This window comes from Odontesthes bonariensis, chromosome 4 (assembly GCF_027942865.1).
Source record: "Odontesthes bonariensis isolate fOdoBon6 chromosome 4, fOdoBon6.hap1, whole genome shotgun sequence".
Lineage (NCBI taxonomy): Eukaryota > Metazoa > Chordata > Actinopteri > Atheriniformes > Atherinopsidae > Odontesthes > Odontesthes bonariensis.
Genome location: NC_134509.1, coordinates 10,354,127 through 10,371,012, shown reverse-complemented (window position 1 = coordinate 10,371,012; position 16,886 = coordinate 10,354,127). Strand labels below are relative to the sequence as shown.

The 16,886-nt window shown below is 43.8% G+C and overlaps 1 protein-coding gene across 3 annotated transcripts in view; it reads left to right on the top strand.

The window, feature by feature from the left end:
- The window catches only part of dlc1 (DLC1 Rho GTPase activating protein), an 84,069-nt gene extending 67,626 nt beyond the window's left edge, over window positions 1–16,443 (top strand). For all 3 annotated transcript variants that reach the window (XM_075462911.1, XM_075462912.1, XM_075462913.1), the window contains 13 exons: window positions 182–253; window positions 1,952–2,033; window positions 3,043–3,106; window positions 5,079–6,724; window positions 7,358–7,537; window positions 9,115–9,274; window positions 10,137–10,344; window positions 10,742–10,958; window positions 11,411–11,525; window positions 12,874–13,089; window positions 13,966–14,183; window positions 14,294–14,467; window positions 14,620–16,443. In XM_075462911.1, the coding sequence (XP_075319026.1) occupies window positions 182–253; window positions 1,952–2,033; window positions 3,043–3,106; window positions 5,079–6,724; window positions 7,358–7,537; window positions 9,115–9,274; window positions 10,137–10,344; window positions 10,742–10,958; window positions 11,411–11,525; window positions 12,874–13,089; window positions 13,966–14,183; window positions 14,294–14,467; window positions 14,620–14,719 (3,452 nt within the window). In that variant the 3' untranslated portion in view covers window positions 14,720–16,443. The remainder of the gene's footprint in view (window positions 1–181; window positions 254–1,951; window positions 2,034–3,042; window positions 3,107–5,078; window positions 6,725–7,357; window positions 7,538–9,114; window positions 9,275–10,136; window positions 10,345–10,741; window positions 10,959–11,410; window positions 11,526–12,873; window positions 13,090–13,965; window positions 14,184–14,293; window positions 14,468–14,619) is intronic.
- Window positions 16,444–16,886: the final 443 nt, after the last annotated feature.

Genomic DNA, 16,886 nt, shown 5'->3' with positions numbered 1-16,886 from the left:
AAAACATTGCTCATTATTTGCTTTTCTCACAAGGATGTTTATAAGTCACGTGTGTTATTGCACACTGTTTGGTGTGATTGATCACTCAGATGTATGTTCTATTTCAGTGCATTTTCCACAACCTGACATGCTGTTTGACCTCCTCCTTTTTTTTTTCTTCTTTTTTTCTTGTTCTCTGTAGAGATCGAAGCCAAAGAGGCCTGTACCTGGCTCCGGGCTGCAGGGTTCCCACAGTACGCCCAGCTTTATGAAGGTAACAAGCTCTCCAAGACACCGTAGTCCATTCAGAACACGCACAACAGAAACTGGGTATAAGCCAGAAATTAGATGGACTTTTTTTGTTTAATTCACTTAAGTTTGGCTCTTTTTTTTTTATCGTAGTTATGCTACATTAAAAAAAAAAAATGTATATAGTTATATCAATATGTTTTTACCACAGTTCCACTTTGGAAATGAAACCTTCGAGGTAATACCATTGTAATGATAATGAGAAGGAGAAGAAGAAGAACGCAAATTGCCTGAGTTGTGCTTAAACGGAGATAAAAAAAAAAAGGTATCCACGGCCTTTTCTTTTTTTTTTTTTAACTTTTTCATGTAGATCAGGGAGTGATGGTTGTTCTGGGGACGTTTGTTGCTTGGCACACGAAGGGTCGGCATGCACAGGCGCATATGTGCACACACGCCTTGCACTGCATAGCATTCCTCTTTAGTTAGGATGGGAGCTCTCAGCACTTTGCTTTACTAATGTACGATCGTCGAGATAGGGATAGTCAAAAATGTTGCCACGTTTGACTACCATGTAATGTTTATAGTTATTGTTTTTATCCAAGGCTGGTTTATTAAACAAAGCCAAAACAAGTTTTCTATTGCCTCTAAACTTACTACTACAATCACAGATGGCTGACAATGGACGCTTTTCTTGACCCTTGAGCTCTAAATACACACTTACCAAAATACATCAAGCATTCTTTACACTCCCTGTAGCTGTTCTAACTACACTATAACATTCCATTAGCATACCAGTTGGCTTTATGTAATTACAGGATGATGACAGCGGGACCAAACTGCCACTGTCAACAGGTCATTGCTTGTTTCCACTTAACCGTGAAACCATTTGAACTGAACCGTCATTGTGTTTTTCTGCACAGATGATCGGACCTCTTATACATCCATGAACAGAAACAAAAAAGTGCAAACCACAGCCAATCGCTGTGCAGATCTTACAGTCGAACCACCTCAAAAGTTACTTTCGCACTAAAGGGAATTTCCATGCCCATTGCAAGACGCCCCCCTCTCTCTACTTTCTATCCATGGAATAATCTCTTGTCTGTTCTGAAAGACTATTGCCCCACTAAAGATAAGCAGTCTGATAGACCTGCTTCAGTACCAGTAAGGTAAAAATGCCGGCTTCTTGTGACTAGCACTTTCTTATCATCATCACGCCTTAGGGTGCAGATGCAAAATTCTCATTTTGGGTAGGGTCAGCACATTCCAGAAAACCTCTTGGCATCTCGAGGCAGAAAAGAGCATCTGGATTCTTCTGCCTCTAAAGCCACATTAACCTTTACCACTGCAGTGGCAGGGTGAAAAAGTGATCCTGTTATTGAGATAGACTAGAGAGAAACAACCAAAAGCAGAAAAGGAAGTGGGACCTCTGGGCAGCAGCGGAGTACCTATTGTCATTCTTCAATCAATCCCCTGTTCACTCCCTCTGTGCTCCATATCCCCCCTGCCTGCCCGGTTTGAAAGCTGCAGCTGTGTTTGTTTGGTCGGCTAAGACGCTACTTCCTCTTTTAGCTTTTCATCAAGGTTGTATGGAGGGGAGGGGTGGGGGTTGTAGGTAAGTGTTTCAGCGGGTGGGTGTGTTTGAGGCAAGCGGTGGATTCTCTAGTTTAATCTGAACACAACTGTAGTGAAATGCCAACACTGACCTGCCTTTCTCTCTTTTTAGATGCCCAGTTTCCCATTGACATTTCTTCAGTCACCAGAGACCATGACTTCCTTGATCGGGATGCCATTGAGGCTCTCTGCAGGTGAGATAACAAGGCATACTTAAACTTTCTTTTGATGGTGTATTCTTCATCATCCTTTGTGTGCTGTTCTTGGCCCCCACATGAAGTCACAAGAGCATAACTTCAAATGGAGACATGCTTTCGAAAGTTTGCAGATTAGATAAAGGAATTACATGATAAGCACCTTGAGGGCATGTACTGTACCCAAAATCTTTTGTATCATCATACTCCTCATCATACGTCTTCCTCGCTCCTAACTTTCCTCAGTGGATACGAAGGTAGTGTGCAGCTCCATATGTTTGGATTTCTTCTCATATCAAAAAGGACATAAGATACTCCTCTTTCATTTCTGACCTTTAATTTGGGAATAAAAGCTTGGTTTGTATCACTGTGCTTCATAAATCTCCTGCATCAGTTTGCGCATTTTAAAAGGGTTTGTCCTGCCATATTAGTTAGCGCATGATAAGGGAGCCATTGGTTTTTTAATGGAGTCAGGTCCTTCATCAAATCCAGCTTTCAGTAATAAACCCCAGCAGGTGTCCCACCATACATCTGGAAGCTATCATCTCAGTCTCTCCCCTCTTTGCAGCCTTACACTCTTTTCCCCAAACTCCCAACTATCCCTCGGTTCCCATCACTTCATCTCTCCATTGTTATTTGATATGCTCTAAGAGCTCACAACAGACCCCACCACCACACTTGCTCCCCTTCTCCAGGTGGCAGGGGGGATAAGCTTTCTGTCCCCTCCCCAAATTTTCTCTACCACTCCAGTAGATTTCCTTCTCCCTGTTCTCTCCTTATCTGTTTCTTTCTCTTCTCTTTCAAGGGGATTATCCTTCAGCAGCTAATTGGCTAGACCGGTTGCACCCTGGCTTCCCCTCCGTCTTTCTCCACCCCAATTCTGTTATTCATCTTGTTTCATCCTTTCTTCCTTTCATAACAGAATTTTAGGTTTTAGTGAAGGTCAACGTGTTGGAGTGTTTGAAGCCTAATTGTTTTAGATGTAACCAGTTGCGTGTTTGTGTTGCAGGAGACTGAACACCCTCAACAAGTGTGCTCTAATGAGACTGGAGATATCACCACAACGAAAAAGAGTAAGCCCACATGCACACACTTGTACTCGCCTTATTTCTGAAAAGCTCCCTTTGACGATCTCTTCACACACAATTGCATTTCTCACCTCAGCCATCAGTTCTTCCATCAGCCACAGGGCAAAGCTGCGTTTTCTCTCATCTTGTTTAATGAGGAGGCACCTGTTGAGTTTATTTCGAGATCAAAAAGACAGTGAGAACCCCTAGAGGGAGGGAGGAGAACTCTTAAAGGGTTGCATTCATGCGGTCCTCCCCCGATTAAAAGCACGATCCCCCTCTTTGTCAGATACTTCCTCATAATTCCGAATCACTATAAACAAAGCAGTAGCACACTATCATACCTCTCATTTGCATGGTCATGTTTTTAAGGGTCTTTGAATGATTCAGTGGTACAATGATGGTTGGTTTCAAGAGGTTTTTTTAGGGAATTAAGTCCCACCAATTCCAGCTCTTAGATTTCTTTCTGGAAGTCAGCTTCTTAGAAAGTGTTTTTTTTCCTTCTTAAAGAAAGAATAACAGTTCTGTGAACATCACAGTTTTAGACCATGCGTGTATTAAGTAAACTGGAATGTCTTGACAGAGAAACTCTCACTTTGTAACAATAATTGCCCTTTTTATGCAACCTTAACCGCCTTAAGGGCTGCATAGTAACATCCTTGTTCCATGGGTGGTGGTATTCATTAGGATGACCCTCTCTGTGTCACCTTTCATTTCAGGAGTCAACAGTGAGAGGTAGAGGAGTCAAAGAGGTTATTTGCCTCTTTGACTCCTCTAGTCTTATGAGACGACAGCCAACCATGCTACACCCCCACCCAGACAACTTAGGAATGCATTGATCTCCTCACGTCTTCACATTCCCTCTCCTTTCACATCAGCTCCCTGTTTTTCCTTCTTTGTGGTTTGCTGTCTCTGTCTGCTTTATTGAAAAAATCGTTTTCATTCTTCAAACTCACTTTACGTGGCCTTCAAAGTGACCACCATCGCAGTGAATGCTTCGTGGTTTGATGGTTTGATAAGATATCTCCAGAATGTTGACAAATGGTTCCAGCTCTGCTGGCCAATCTCTGCACAGTGTGGACAACAAATGGAGTACTACTGTTATCTCACATTCCAGCATAACTGAAGAAACAAGCCACAGTGGTACACTAAAGACAGGACTGAGAGTCCTGTCTTTAGCGCTACTCGTACGTTCCATCACATAATTATTTTGATGGTTGAAAGAAAGTGTTTTATGTTTCGCTGAGTTCAGATTAAACAAGAGATCAATTGTGAAAAGTCAGAAGAAGCAGGTGGTGAAATTGCGTCCTGTGCGGCCCGTGATTACCTTTTACGAGCTTTGCTTCTCTGCTGTGAAGGATAGAAAAGGGTGGATATGTGCATGTATGTGTGTGGCAGGGGTGACCCCAGTCTGGCTGGCTGCATTGAGACCTATGGGGGTCATATTGGAATTTCCTGAACCTCCAGGGTCTGCAATAGATTAACTAAATTCGGGGGTGTAAGCATTTTGGTTAAGTGCCCAAACATTAATTGTGACTCACCAAAGGGGACGCCCGTTCATTGTTCAGTGTATGCGTTGTTCGTGTAGCCAGGAAATGAGAGCGACATGTTAACTGGCTAATCGTTTCTATCTTCAGTTCATCATGGTCTGAAATACATCGTGTCAGATTAAGATCATGTTATCCAAAACAGTTGTCTGATTATGTCACTGCCATGTGATATATCTTCACATTCATTTGTAATTGTATGATGAAAGTATATGACAGCTATTGTATACAATTTGATTTCATGTAGTTTAAAATTAGAATGATTCTGAAAAAAAAAATCCCCAACGCCGGAGAGTTTCCTGGATCAGAATGAGGAATGTTGAACTGGAAGTGGAAAATGTAGCAGTGCATAATGTCATTTAACTACCCCCCCTCTTTTTCTCTCTATTTTTGCTTTTTTCCTCTGTCCCTTGTCCCCTCCTTCTTTTCAGAGTGAGGACTCAGATGAAGACGAGCCTTGTGCCATCAGTGGCCGCTGGACTTTCCAGAGGGACAGCAAGCGTTGGTCCCGTATGGAGGAGCTGGAAGTATTCTCTGCGTTGCCAACAGATGCCGCCCAGCCTTCATTTGTTAAAGACCAAGTATCTCAGAAAGGCAAGGTCGCCCTGCGTGAAGGCAACAGTTCAGAGAGCGTGCTGACTGACCTCAGTGAGCAGCCTGAAGTGGGCTCCATCCATAGCAGTGGGAGTGGAGGAAGAGGAGAAGAAAAGAGCCATGGTATCTCCTTGGTAAATGAAGCTGTACCTGCCGGTGCCACCCGGGCCAGCTCAGTAGCTAGCATGTGTTCATCCTCGGGCACAGGCGGGTCAGGAGGTGCCAATGAGGACTCTCTGTCTGATGGCTTGCCTCCATCGCCCTTTGAGACACTCAGGCAGTTCACCTTTGATGTCAAAACAGGGATGGTAGGAGGAAGTCTGGACCGAGGAGGAGGCAGCGGCAAAAGTACACGATCAAGAGCTAAAAGCTTCCTCAAGAGGATGGAGAGTTTGCGGCTTCGCAGCGGCACCTCCTCCAAGAGAAAAAAGAAGGGGAGCACAGGCAGGGGGAAAATAGAAATCAGTGGCCCCGTCATCAAAGAGGGTCTAGATGATGACAAACTGCGCAGCCTGAACTGTGTCGACATCTCAAGTATCAACCTCAATCACCACCGGAATCCCACTCAGACTATGACTCTGAACCGGAACCGCTCTGTATCCTACTCCACTCAGACCAGCAATGGAAGCACTGGGAGCACTGGGAGCAGCCAGTCTGAAGCCAGCAGTGGAAGTGCAGTGAGCACACCAAGTCCAGTGACTCGAGCTCGCAGCCACAGCATAGCAGCCGGTTCTAGTAAGAGAGGAGGAATGTATTTGGAGGGTTTCGATCCTTTCAGCATCCTCCAAAAGGCTTCTGATCGACATCCACCCCCGCCGAAATCTGCCCCGCCCATCCCCTGCCAAGCTAGTAACGGGATGTCAGTTGACGACCAGAACCGCAGGAACAACTTCAGCGTTCAAGACAAAAGCAGACAAGAAGAAGAAGATGACGAAGAGGGTGGCATGATCTTCTTCTATTTACCTGAAGGCCACAAGCCCGGAACTTTTCCCAAAGCCCTGCAGGATGGGAGTTCACGTAACAACAATGAGAATGATAATGGAAATTCAGTGATCCTCAGGGGACGGCAGAGTAGACGTCGGCGCCGCGCCTCTTCAGGCTCAGTCGACAGCCGGCTTAGTGTTTATGACAACGTCCCCTACCCTGAGAGAGAGGAGGGAGAGGAGGAAGAGGGGGATGAACACAAATTGGAGGAAGTGCTGCAACATGACAGCGGCTTACAGCGTTTCGTCAATGCCTGGTCAGAAGTTGTGGCTGGTGAAGAGGAGGAGGAGGACGACGATGATGAAGAGGATGAAGGAGACTCTGATTCAGCACTGGACTCAGCATCCCCGTGCCCATCCTCTCCTCTGCAGAACCAACTGGAAGAGACTGAGAACGGAAGTGACCAAGACAGCACAGGAAACCCCCTGGGCGAAGCAGAGGATGGGATGAGGGAGAGAAGAGATTCAGGCGTTGGACCATCTCTTGGTCAAACCAGCAGGTCGGTGAAAAAAAAATCTATGTTCCCCTCTTACTCGTGCAGTATAAATGACAAATAGTCGCTTCATTGTTTTTAATTATTATTATTATTGTTCTTTAAATCCTTTGCACTAATAAATCCACATGCCACACTGTCAACCATCTTCCAAAGAAGGCCTTTCAACTGTTACATAACTTTTTAACTGTACTTTCATGTATTTGAGTGGTGTGATCCTTTAAAACGGAAGCAAGAAGGCAAACAGACATGCAAATACGCTGGTACCTACAACAGAGGAATTCTCCCAAAAAGTGACAACAAAGGATAAACAGAGGGACAGGCTGGGACTACTTTCTTACTTAATGGGGCCAAGTGTTTAGGAATGCTGCTTGGTCTCCGTGGAGACTGTTTTTGTGCTTCCAAGAATTCGCTGGCAGAATTACACTTGGTGTCTTTTAGATAATCCCTTGATTGATGTATACATACGTCCTTGTAATCTCTAAACTGATCACTCGACCACACGCAGTATTTGCACGCGCTGTGTGTCATTTTCCACATCTATGTACACACAAGAGGTTACGCTGCTCTTTTTTTAATGATCATTCTTCTCCACACATCTCAATTTGTGCTTTCCTCTTCTCTTCCAATGTACTCCAGACCACAGAAACTCCGCTGGCCGAGCTTTCAGAACTCCCATCGACCCAGTTTGGCCTCTGCCCAGCTCCAGATTAGCTGCCAATCTGTGCTGCAGATGAATCTGCTGCAGAAACTTTCCCTGTTGCAGCTCACGGCTCTGCTGGAGAAACACACCCCGACAAACAAACACGGCTTCAGTTGGTAAGTGGAGAAGGGAGTATATGCACTGAGAAGCAGACAAGTCTGTCATGACTGTTTGACATACAAATTGTTTGTTTTTTTCTTAAGCTTTATTCTCATGTGAAATGACCTGTAATTGTTCCTGTAAGTGAAGCCCCCCGAATATATCCTTTCAGCCAGCCACTACCCCTCCATCCAGCCCGTCTCCCAGTCCACTCCATCTGCAAATTGTTGTATAGAGTGTGACGGCTGTCCACAGAGGTTAGGTTTCACATTCTTTTCCCAGGCCCATAATTGCTGAGAAGGGGTGTACATTGTCTTCTTCTCAACGGTGCAATCATGGCAGTTCACACGCAAGGTGCTTTGCTGGAGGCTGGAAAGAGCTGCCCTCCTCTCAAATTATAGTTCCAATGTGTCTACTACACCACTTGTGGTCTGACCTCACTTTATTTGCTGCTCTTAGTTATCAAGTAGCACCCAATATCCTACTTTCTAGGTTAAGCAGTCCCTCCAGAACTTCAGTATGCTTTCTTTTTTTTTTTGTCTGCATTTGAATTAATTAGACAGATCAGTTGATACTGAGGCCCTGGTTTAGAACCATCATGGAATAGAATTAAAGCGGAACATATAAATGCCTGTTGACCAGAACATATATAAGTGGATGTTTATCATATTCACAAAAAGTCGTTTTAACGTGCTTAAAGAATTATAGTGCAAAATTTAGGTGAACCAAACAGTTGATCCAGAATTACAGAATCATCCAGAAGTTTTATGCCACAGTCTGATGGGAAAAATTAACTAAAAAGGGAAAATCACATAATTTTCTTGTGTTTTTCTCCTGTTCGATGCCTCTCTTGGACAGAAACAGAAGGCGTCATGACAGTCTTATGACAGGTCAGAGCTCACTGAAAGAGTCCAATTGTTGGCAGCTCGAGGCCCGTACATGTTCAGAATTCCGTCAGCAATTATAAAATGGTCCTTTTTCATTTTTCCCTAACCGTGGTTCTGTGAAGCAATCCAAGTCTTGTGAACAGCAGCTCTTACAAAGACTTGCTTGTCCTGAGTCACGCTCAAAGTCCTTCTGCTAAACACACTCACACCCATGCACATAGAAGAACATCCATAAATCTGTGGGCACATTCTTGCTAAATGGTCAGTGTTGCATGTTTCAGCTCTGGGTTTGTGGTTATAGACTCACTGTCCACTAACTGTATCTGTGTGCTTTCACGCTCACAGAGAGTATCAAGTAGTGCTTTCAACCACTGTGTGCAGGTGTGTAAAGCAGTCAGTTTCTTCTTTCTTAACATGCTGGCTTTCATCCCTCCTCCCCTTCTCGTCTGCCCTCTCCTTGTTTATCCTCCCCCATCATAAACCCGAAGACGCGCTTCTGCAGCCACTCACATAAAACTCAATCTGACTTAGTCTTGAAGGGTTTTACATCAAATCTGCACTAATTGCCATTTAAGACATGTCGGAGGATACAGCGTGTCATTGAGAATAAAGTCCAGGTTCCTCGTGTTAGTGAAATAAGAAACTTAGCCAGTTTAAATGGTTACGGTTTACAGTGGGTTTTCTTTTCTTGTGTGTGTGTGTTGCAGGGCAGTGCCCAAGTTTATGAAGCGGATCAAAGTGCGCGACTACAAAGACAGGAACGTGTTTGGTGTGCCCCTACAAGTCATCGTCCAGCGGACCGGCCAGCCCCTCCCCCAGGGAATTCAGCAAGCCATGCGCTATTTACGCAATCAGTGTCTTGACCAGGTAACATTAAGTACACAAGTAAACACATATGAATAATATGTTAACTAAACCTGGGGACACAAGGTGTATGAACCTTACATTTCCTGAAGATGTTTGAATTGCATTATAGCTAAGTTTTACAACATCTGCAGTCTGTCAAACTTTCATCCCTTTCTATTTTCTACTGAATGTTATGTAAGATCGATTTGTGAATTGGAAAAAGCCTGGTCATCACTCAGTCAGTGTGTGTGTATACAGTCTCTCTGTTTCCCCCTTTTCTCATCTCACTGTCACACATACCCTTAAGCACGGAGGCCTGGGGAGAATCAAAGTGTGCAGCTGTAAGCTCACTTCTCTCCTTAATTTAGAAACTGGTTTAAAGAATGTGTATGCATTCATGAGGGAGAAAATGGTGGGATACATGGAAAATAGCTGTTAACAGAGCGCAAAATAGGAAAGAGAATGATGGCTTTCTTCTCAAAGCAAGACAAGGCGCCTCTGTTTGGAGGTGGTGAAAGCTCATGGAAAATATTCACTGGACATTCAGACTCTTTTCCTCCCAAATATTTATTGCCAGTTCAAACATCCTTAAAAGGCCACTGATGAGATTCTACACAGCTTTCAGCACAAGAATTTGTACTGGGCTTGTTGTCTCTGTTGTGATGTAACTATAGTAACTGTAAGCTCTGAATTTGTTGATAAGTAAGGGTTTTTAGCTTTTAAAGATAACAGCCTGTCGCTTTCAAAAACATTCATGTGCGATTTGGACACATTAGTCATTTTAGACACGTTTTATTGATAAGATGAAACATTGCACTTATGTTAATACTGAGACTGATAAAGTGTGTGTGTGTAATATAAGTCTGTGTGTTTCTCCTCCTAGGTGGGTCTTTTCAGGAAATCGGGAGTTAAATCTCGTATCCAAGCTCTTCGTCAGATGAACGAGGCGAGTGGCGCAGACGGGGGAGGAGTCAACTACGAGGGGCAGTCGGCTTACGACGTCGCTGACATGCTAAAGCAGTATTTTAGAGATCTACCAGAACCACTGCTCACAAGCAAACTGTCTGAGACCTTCCTCCAGATCTATCAGTGTAAGAATACAAATGTATATGCGTAGTTGCACACCATCCTCACATATGTAGCTGTAAAGAGACCATATGAAGGGATACACATGACGCGATGGCACTGTTTTAGATCCTGTAGATGTCTTGATAAATCACACATATTAGTGTAGAAAATACTAGCTAAATTGTGTGATTTTTGAGTGAAAATTCTCTCTCCCTACTGCATTAGAACTAGTTAGGATAAGGTGAAACCAAGCCATCATGAAGCATATAATGTACACATCCATAGTCTTATATAACACACTGTGGTCAGCACAGATTCCCCAAAGGCTCGTTCTTTGCAGAAAAAGTCAGCCTTACCCAATTTTTTGATATAACATGACAGTGGTTAATGGTATTGTAAAGTAACGGTCTTCTCCTGCAGACATGCCCAAAGAGCTCCGTCTTCAGGCGACCCGTGCGGCCGTGTTGCTGCTGCCCGATGAGAACCGAGAGGCGCTGCGGACGCTGCTGTGTCTGCTTGCTGACGTGACGGCCAGCGTGGCCGAGAACCAGATGACTCCCACCAACCTGGCCGTTTGTCTGGCCCCGTCACTTTTCCACCTCAACACCCTGCGCCGCAAGGAGAGCTCATCGCCAAGGTCCGTGAGGCTGAGTTTTTCCGCCAAGTTGTCTGATCGCATTGCTTTTGACTGACGCAGTTATTGTTGCTGCAGATTACATAACATATAGTGAGTTGTGTGTTTTGAAAACAGGAAAGTGTCCCTCCATAGAAACAAAAGATTAGGAGACTGTAGATGAGGGCGGGGGCAAAAATGAGAAAGGAAGAGAGCAAAGCTGGAGAGAAGAGGAAGGGAAAGAGACAGAGGAAATGGAGAGGTTACATAAACATCTTAACTTAATTAAGACCCTCATTGTTCCACAATTGGCACTTCTATTAGAGGGTTCATTAGCTGTATACAGCTTAGCCCTTTGTTCCACCGTCAACCTTTCACCGTCTAAGAAGCTTTTTCTTTGCACACTGTCTACATGACGGATTCTGTTATTAATCTTGTTGCGTGCCCCTGTTTTATTCCCTCTTCCTTGATGATAGGGTGATGAACCGGAAGCAGATGCTGGGAAAGCCTGATCAGAGGGACCTGAATGAGAACCTGGCTGCCACTCATGGCCTGGCACATATGATCCAGGAGTGCAGGAAACTCTTCAGGGTCAGTGAAAGTATCGGAGCTGAATATTTGTTGTTTTTGGAGAAGAAAAAAAAAACCACTAGAACAAACCTCTTGCTATCAAAGTTAAAAGAAAACACAGAAGCAGAGCCAGAACAGTTAAGGAACTGAGATCTTCACTGGAGATCGGCGTTTGATTCGATGAACGTATTTTGGTGACTTTGTTGAATAAATGTCACCTTGAGCTCACAGCACCGTGTCCCAGTATTTGTCCTGCAAATACACAAGTCCCTGTTCCATAACGTGTCGATCCCATTCATGTTATGATTACATAAAGAAAATGTCTGCTTGGCCTGCCTCCATCATTCAAAACTTCCGAGCGTCTGTGTTGGTTTCCACCCTTCTCAAGCATTAGTGCAGAAAGGTAAATCTATGGGTCCTGTCAGTAAATGAGGCTCAGTGTCTCTATAAGGAGAGGTCTTGACTTGATAAACAGGAAATAATCAGCTTTACAAATCCCATTAGAATGACATTCGACTTAAAAGGGGCTCTGCCTTGTGCCCTCTCCTCTGACATGCCACAGTAAATGCTAAGACACCACACACTGTAGGTCATCACTATCATTCAAAGTTTTATTAGATTGTGGACGAGCTTCCTGGCTTCCTGTCATGGTCATATCACACAAGTAAACTCAATTACCCCCTAAATTATTCACTTTAATTAGATCTTTTTCTTTCGCTCGTGAAGGTTTATAAAAAGGAAAATGTCCTAAAAAAAAAAATTGAATCTAATTACCTTGATTTAAATTGGTCTTTCTTATCTAATGAGGATCTTAGACCATAACACTTGTCAGGATTCGAATGAAAGATGGAAGGTACAAATGAAGGAGATAAACGACGAGAATGAGTTACAAAAACACAGGTATGGCGACATGATTTGTCAGGTTTCCATTTTTGGTTTCCAGGTTGCGCCAGTATTAAGGGGGATTAATGTAATATGGATAGAGATGCCCGACCAAAGCAGAACATGATGTTTAGATACTCTGTGACGATCTTTTGTCCAGACCAGTAAAACTTGACCTGCTTTGAATCACATTTTCTTGCTACAAAGAGCTCATATTGTTCAGTGGTGATCATACAACCCAATCAAGTTTTCACTTAAAAGGCTTCCACTTAATTTTTACTTCTTTTTTGTCCCAGTAGTGCTTGAAACTCTGTTGTGGTAAACATTTTCTTTCACATCTCACAAAGGAAGCAGGCTAACTTATTCTATCAAATCAAACCGCTTTAGATGTCATACACCCTCACCGCTGATGGCATCTAGCAGCAAATTGTAAAAGTAAAGCCATGTTTTCTTACTGCTGTTAATAGTTACTCTTCCTCTCCCACAGATTCCTGAAGAAATGAATCGCTGCAGGAACTCGTATGTGGAGCAGGCTCTGCTGCCACAGCGCTTAGAGGAGCTTGCTGGTGAAGAGGCCGGCCAAGGAGGCTCCGGGGCCTACCTGCAGGACAGCTTAGACACTCTCCTCAAAGAGGCCAAAGACAAATTCAGAGGTTACGACAGCTGCTCCACGCCTGAGCACGCTGAGCTGGCCTACAGGAAGGTAAGCCCAAAGGATTCATTTTTCAACAAACGAAAGTTATGAGATTAAGGAAAGATTCATTACTGAGAGAGAGAAAAGCACATCAGTCAATCTGTCTTTAGTATGTAAACAAGCCACCATTCATGAAGCGCACACGTTGGCTCTGTTTCCCATCTTCCCCTTTGCTCTTGATGTCCGCCTTGCCTCTCTGCTGCTTCTCTAAATAGTGAGTGGAAAGCAGCAGTTAGAGTTTCCTGTACAGAAACGCATCCGTGTGAAAGCTGCCCGGCTCTTGGCTTCTTATTCCCATTCTGTCTGCTCTGGACTCTGTCCCAGAATGACATCAGCCTGACATGGAGACACACACACACACACACACACACACACACACAAACAAACACAACCTCACCATTATCCCAGGCCTACATTTCCTGTGTCTTGTGTGCGAAGGGCCTGTATCGTTATCTCTTCTCCACTTTGAAAGTCACAAGGCAGTGTGCATGACGGCCGAATGAAGCAGCTGACTTGGCTGAAGGGCAGCGTGAAATTTTGAAACACAGCTGGACTGTCATAAAATTATGGCTGGTCTACCCGAATTTTTATAATATGATATAACTGATGATAGTTAGATATCCCTAGCCTAGCAAGCCAGACCCGTACAGCAAAAAGCTGTACATAGCCCCGGAGAAAATTCCATTTGCGGCCGCAAGGGGCGTCTAGATTTCTAGGCTAAGATATCCCACAAGAAGCTTCCAAACGCTTGCGTTCACCACTTGAATTTCCTCCTTCCTGTCATCTCTCCACTCGTGCACAGTTACCTGAAAGCATTGAAATAATAATATTAACTAAAAAGGAGAGGTATTTCAAGCAGCTGGGCCTTTCTGTCTGAATCTGTAGGTGCACGATGGGTTTCCACTGCGGCTGTGGAAAGTGACTGTGGAGATTCCTGCCAGTCCTGAGGAGGTTCTGGCGCGGGTGTTGCGAGAGCAGGGACACTGGGACGAGGACCTGCTTGAGAGCCGAGTAGTGGAGACCCTCGACGAGAGGACGGAGGTCTACCAGTATGTCAGGAACACCATGGCTCCACATCCCACCAGAGACCACCTGGTGCTCAGGTAAACAGTTTTTCTTCTTTTCATCTGCTGTTCTCGTGTTTTTCTCTTCCACAGTGCCACTGCTTTAAATTCATGGTGTTTTTAACTCAACCTAACCTATGCTCTACCAGAACGTGGATAACAGACCTGCCAAAGGGAGCGTGTGCGCTTGTGTGCACATCTGTGGACCATGAAGGGGTACCAGTGGTTGGTGTCCGTGCCAATGTCCTCACTTCACGCTACTTCATAGAGCCCTGCGGAGCCCACAAATCCAGACTCACACATGTATCGAGAATCGACTGCAGGTGGGTGCATCATACAGGACCATTGAAGTTCATGGAGCGGTTCCACTATGATTGTGCTTCCGCTCATCAATAAACGTGTCTGTACTTGGTGTGACATGTTGGGTGTAACCCGAGCCAGCGAGCTAATGCCGCATCTCTTTCTTCTTTTCCAGGGGTCGTTTCCCGGAGTGGTACAATAAACTTTACGGACACTTGTGCGCCGCTGAAGTGGCACGGATACGAGACTCATTCACGGTGCCCATGGACAAATAAGTTTGAACCCCAACAGTTTCTTGGAGTGAAATTATTTATTCCAGCAGAGTGCAGATGGAGTGGAAGCTTCTTTATGCTCATAATAAAGGACAAACTCGGGAGCTTCAATTGAAGGACTTGTTTGGCGTGTTTCAAAACAGACTGATGTCGCGTTTAAGACTCCTCTGCTGGGACCGCCGAAAGGACTCCAAAACAGGATGTTCTGGACCTGAGGACGTTATGTTGCTGATTCAGGCTGTATGGTTTCGACTTTATCTGAAAGGTGCTACTGCTTCTGAGAAGCAAGGGAGAACCATGGTATGTGTGAGCGTGCGAGTGTGTGCAAAGAAACAAGCGATTAAAACCTATTTGTCGCGTTGGTTTCCAGGCGGTGGATGATGTGTACATAATAGCATTGTGATGGCACAGTGACAGGCTGCCTGCCTGTCCCCTTTTCTGTTACAGCAAAGCAGGGGAGGAAGAGTAGATGTTATTATGGTGAGCTGATTGATGAACCTATGGGTGAAGAGAGATGCAAATATGTTGCTAACACGCAGACTGATTGGAGACAATAGACAGGATATTTGCGGGATGACAGACGACAGATAGCAGACAGGGTTGTAGTGTTTCAAGGTAGAGAGAGACGAGTGCTGGTGGCTGGCTCACCAAAAGGAACACACCGGAGGAGTGAGGAAGGGGCCTCATTTACCGACGGGTAAATAAAGGTCACGTCAATGCTTCAAGAAGATTGGAACTCAGTGAGTCATGAGCTTGATGTGGTAGCTGTTTTCATATGTGAAAATACAAAGGCAGGATTAGTTTACACACCAGTAGAGCAGCATGGTGCCAAAAACAAGCGTATCGATGACTTGAAAGAACAGAAAGAGGCCATTAGGAACTCTGATGTAGGACAAATGAAATTAACGACCAACAGATATTGATGGACCAAATAAAGAAAAAGCTGAGAGCTTTCAGTATTAAGCTTCCTGTTAGAGCCACGAGTAGTGGTTTTCTTTTAGAGCACAGCACAATTCACATGTTTTGAAATTGTTGGGCAGATATCGCTTATATACTTTTAAGAATATATAAAAATGATTCCTTTTGCTATTTGCTTTCTAGCTTTTGCTATTTGCTCTACACAAGAACAGAAAACACAATGCACTGTTCTGTCAGAAACCTCAAGCTAAAAGAGAAAAAAATTAGTTGAAAAACAAAAAAAAGGTCCTTTTATAAAGGTGGGGATTTTACAGGTTTTACTGTAAAGAAGAGGGCAGATTGAATGTGTGGTTTTAAAGGAAGGATGAATATCTCTGTGTAAGCTTCTGTCTCAACTGTCTTGCCAGTGGTTTAAAAATAAATAAATAAATAAAAAGTTAGAAATTTGGGTCTTCATAACCGGTTGACCGTCTTCACTTGTAACACTTGCGCTTCAGTCTGAGGGTGTGCATTGTTCATGTTGAGTGTATACTTAAATCACTAAGCCATGGTTAATATCATAAATGTTTTTACCTGTAACTGTGTCTCTTCCAAATAATATCGCATGACAATGACAGTTAATTTAAAGCAAAAATATTTATACCTCAGATATATGTTTGTTTTGTATCATTTTATTTTATTTTATTTTATTGTACATGTTAAGCTTCGGTTACAGAAATGAAAAAAATGTTTTATCTTTTTTATTAATATTATTTCTGTACAGATTAATCAAAGTGCACTATTAAATGTATTAAAAAGATAATTGAGTGGCTCGTCTTGTTATGTAATGACGGTGCGAGGGAGGCCACGGCACGGCAAAATTTTCAGACCAAAAAAAAAGTGGGCCTTTGTTCAGCTTTTTCCCTTCAGATCCCACATAATCTCTGCAGTCGCATGTTGACACTACAGTTTGTTCCAAGTAATTGCACCCACTCACATCCAGTCTTTCTGTGAATTTCCCTCCACATAACCCCTCATCGCCATATATCCGCCTCGACTCCACTCCAATAAATCTGTGATTGCACCATAGAGGCCTGAAAGATGGGATCTCAGTCTAAATGGGGCAAAGGTGGGTGTATTGGTGCTAATGTACTTTTAAAAAATATTCTTAATCACTTGACAAAGCGAGGTTATGTCACCTGTAGCAGTAGAAGGTCCTTCCCGCATGTTCTGCACTTGTTTTGTCCATGCTTTTCTCTTATGCAAACATTAG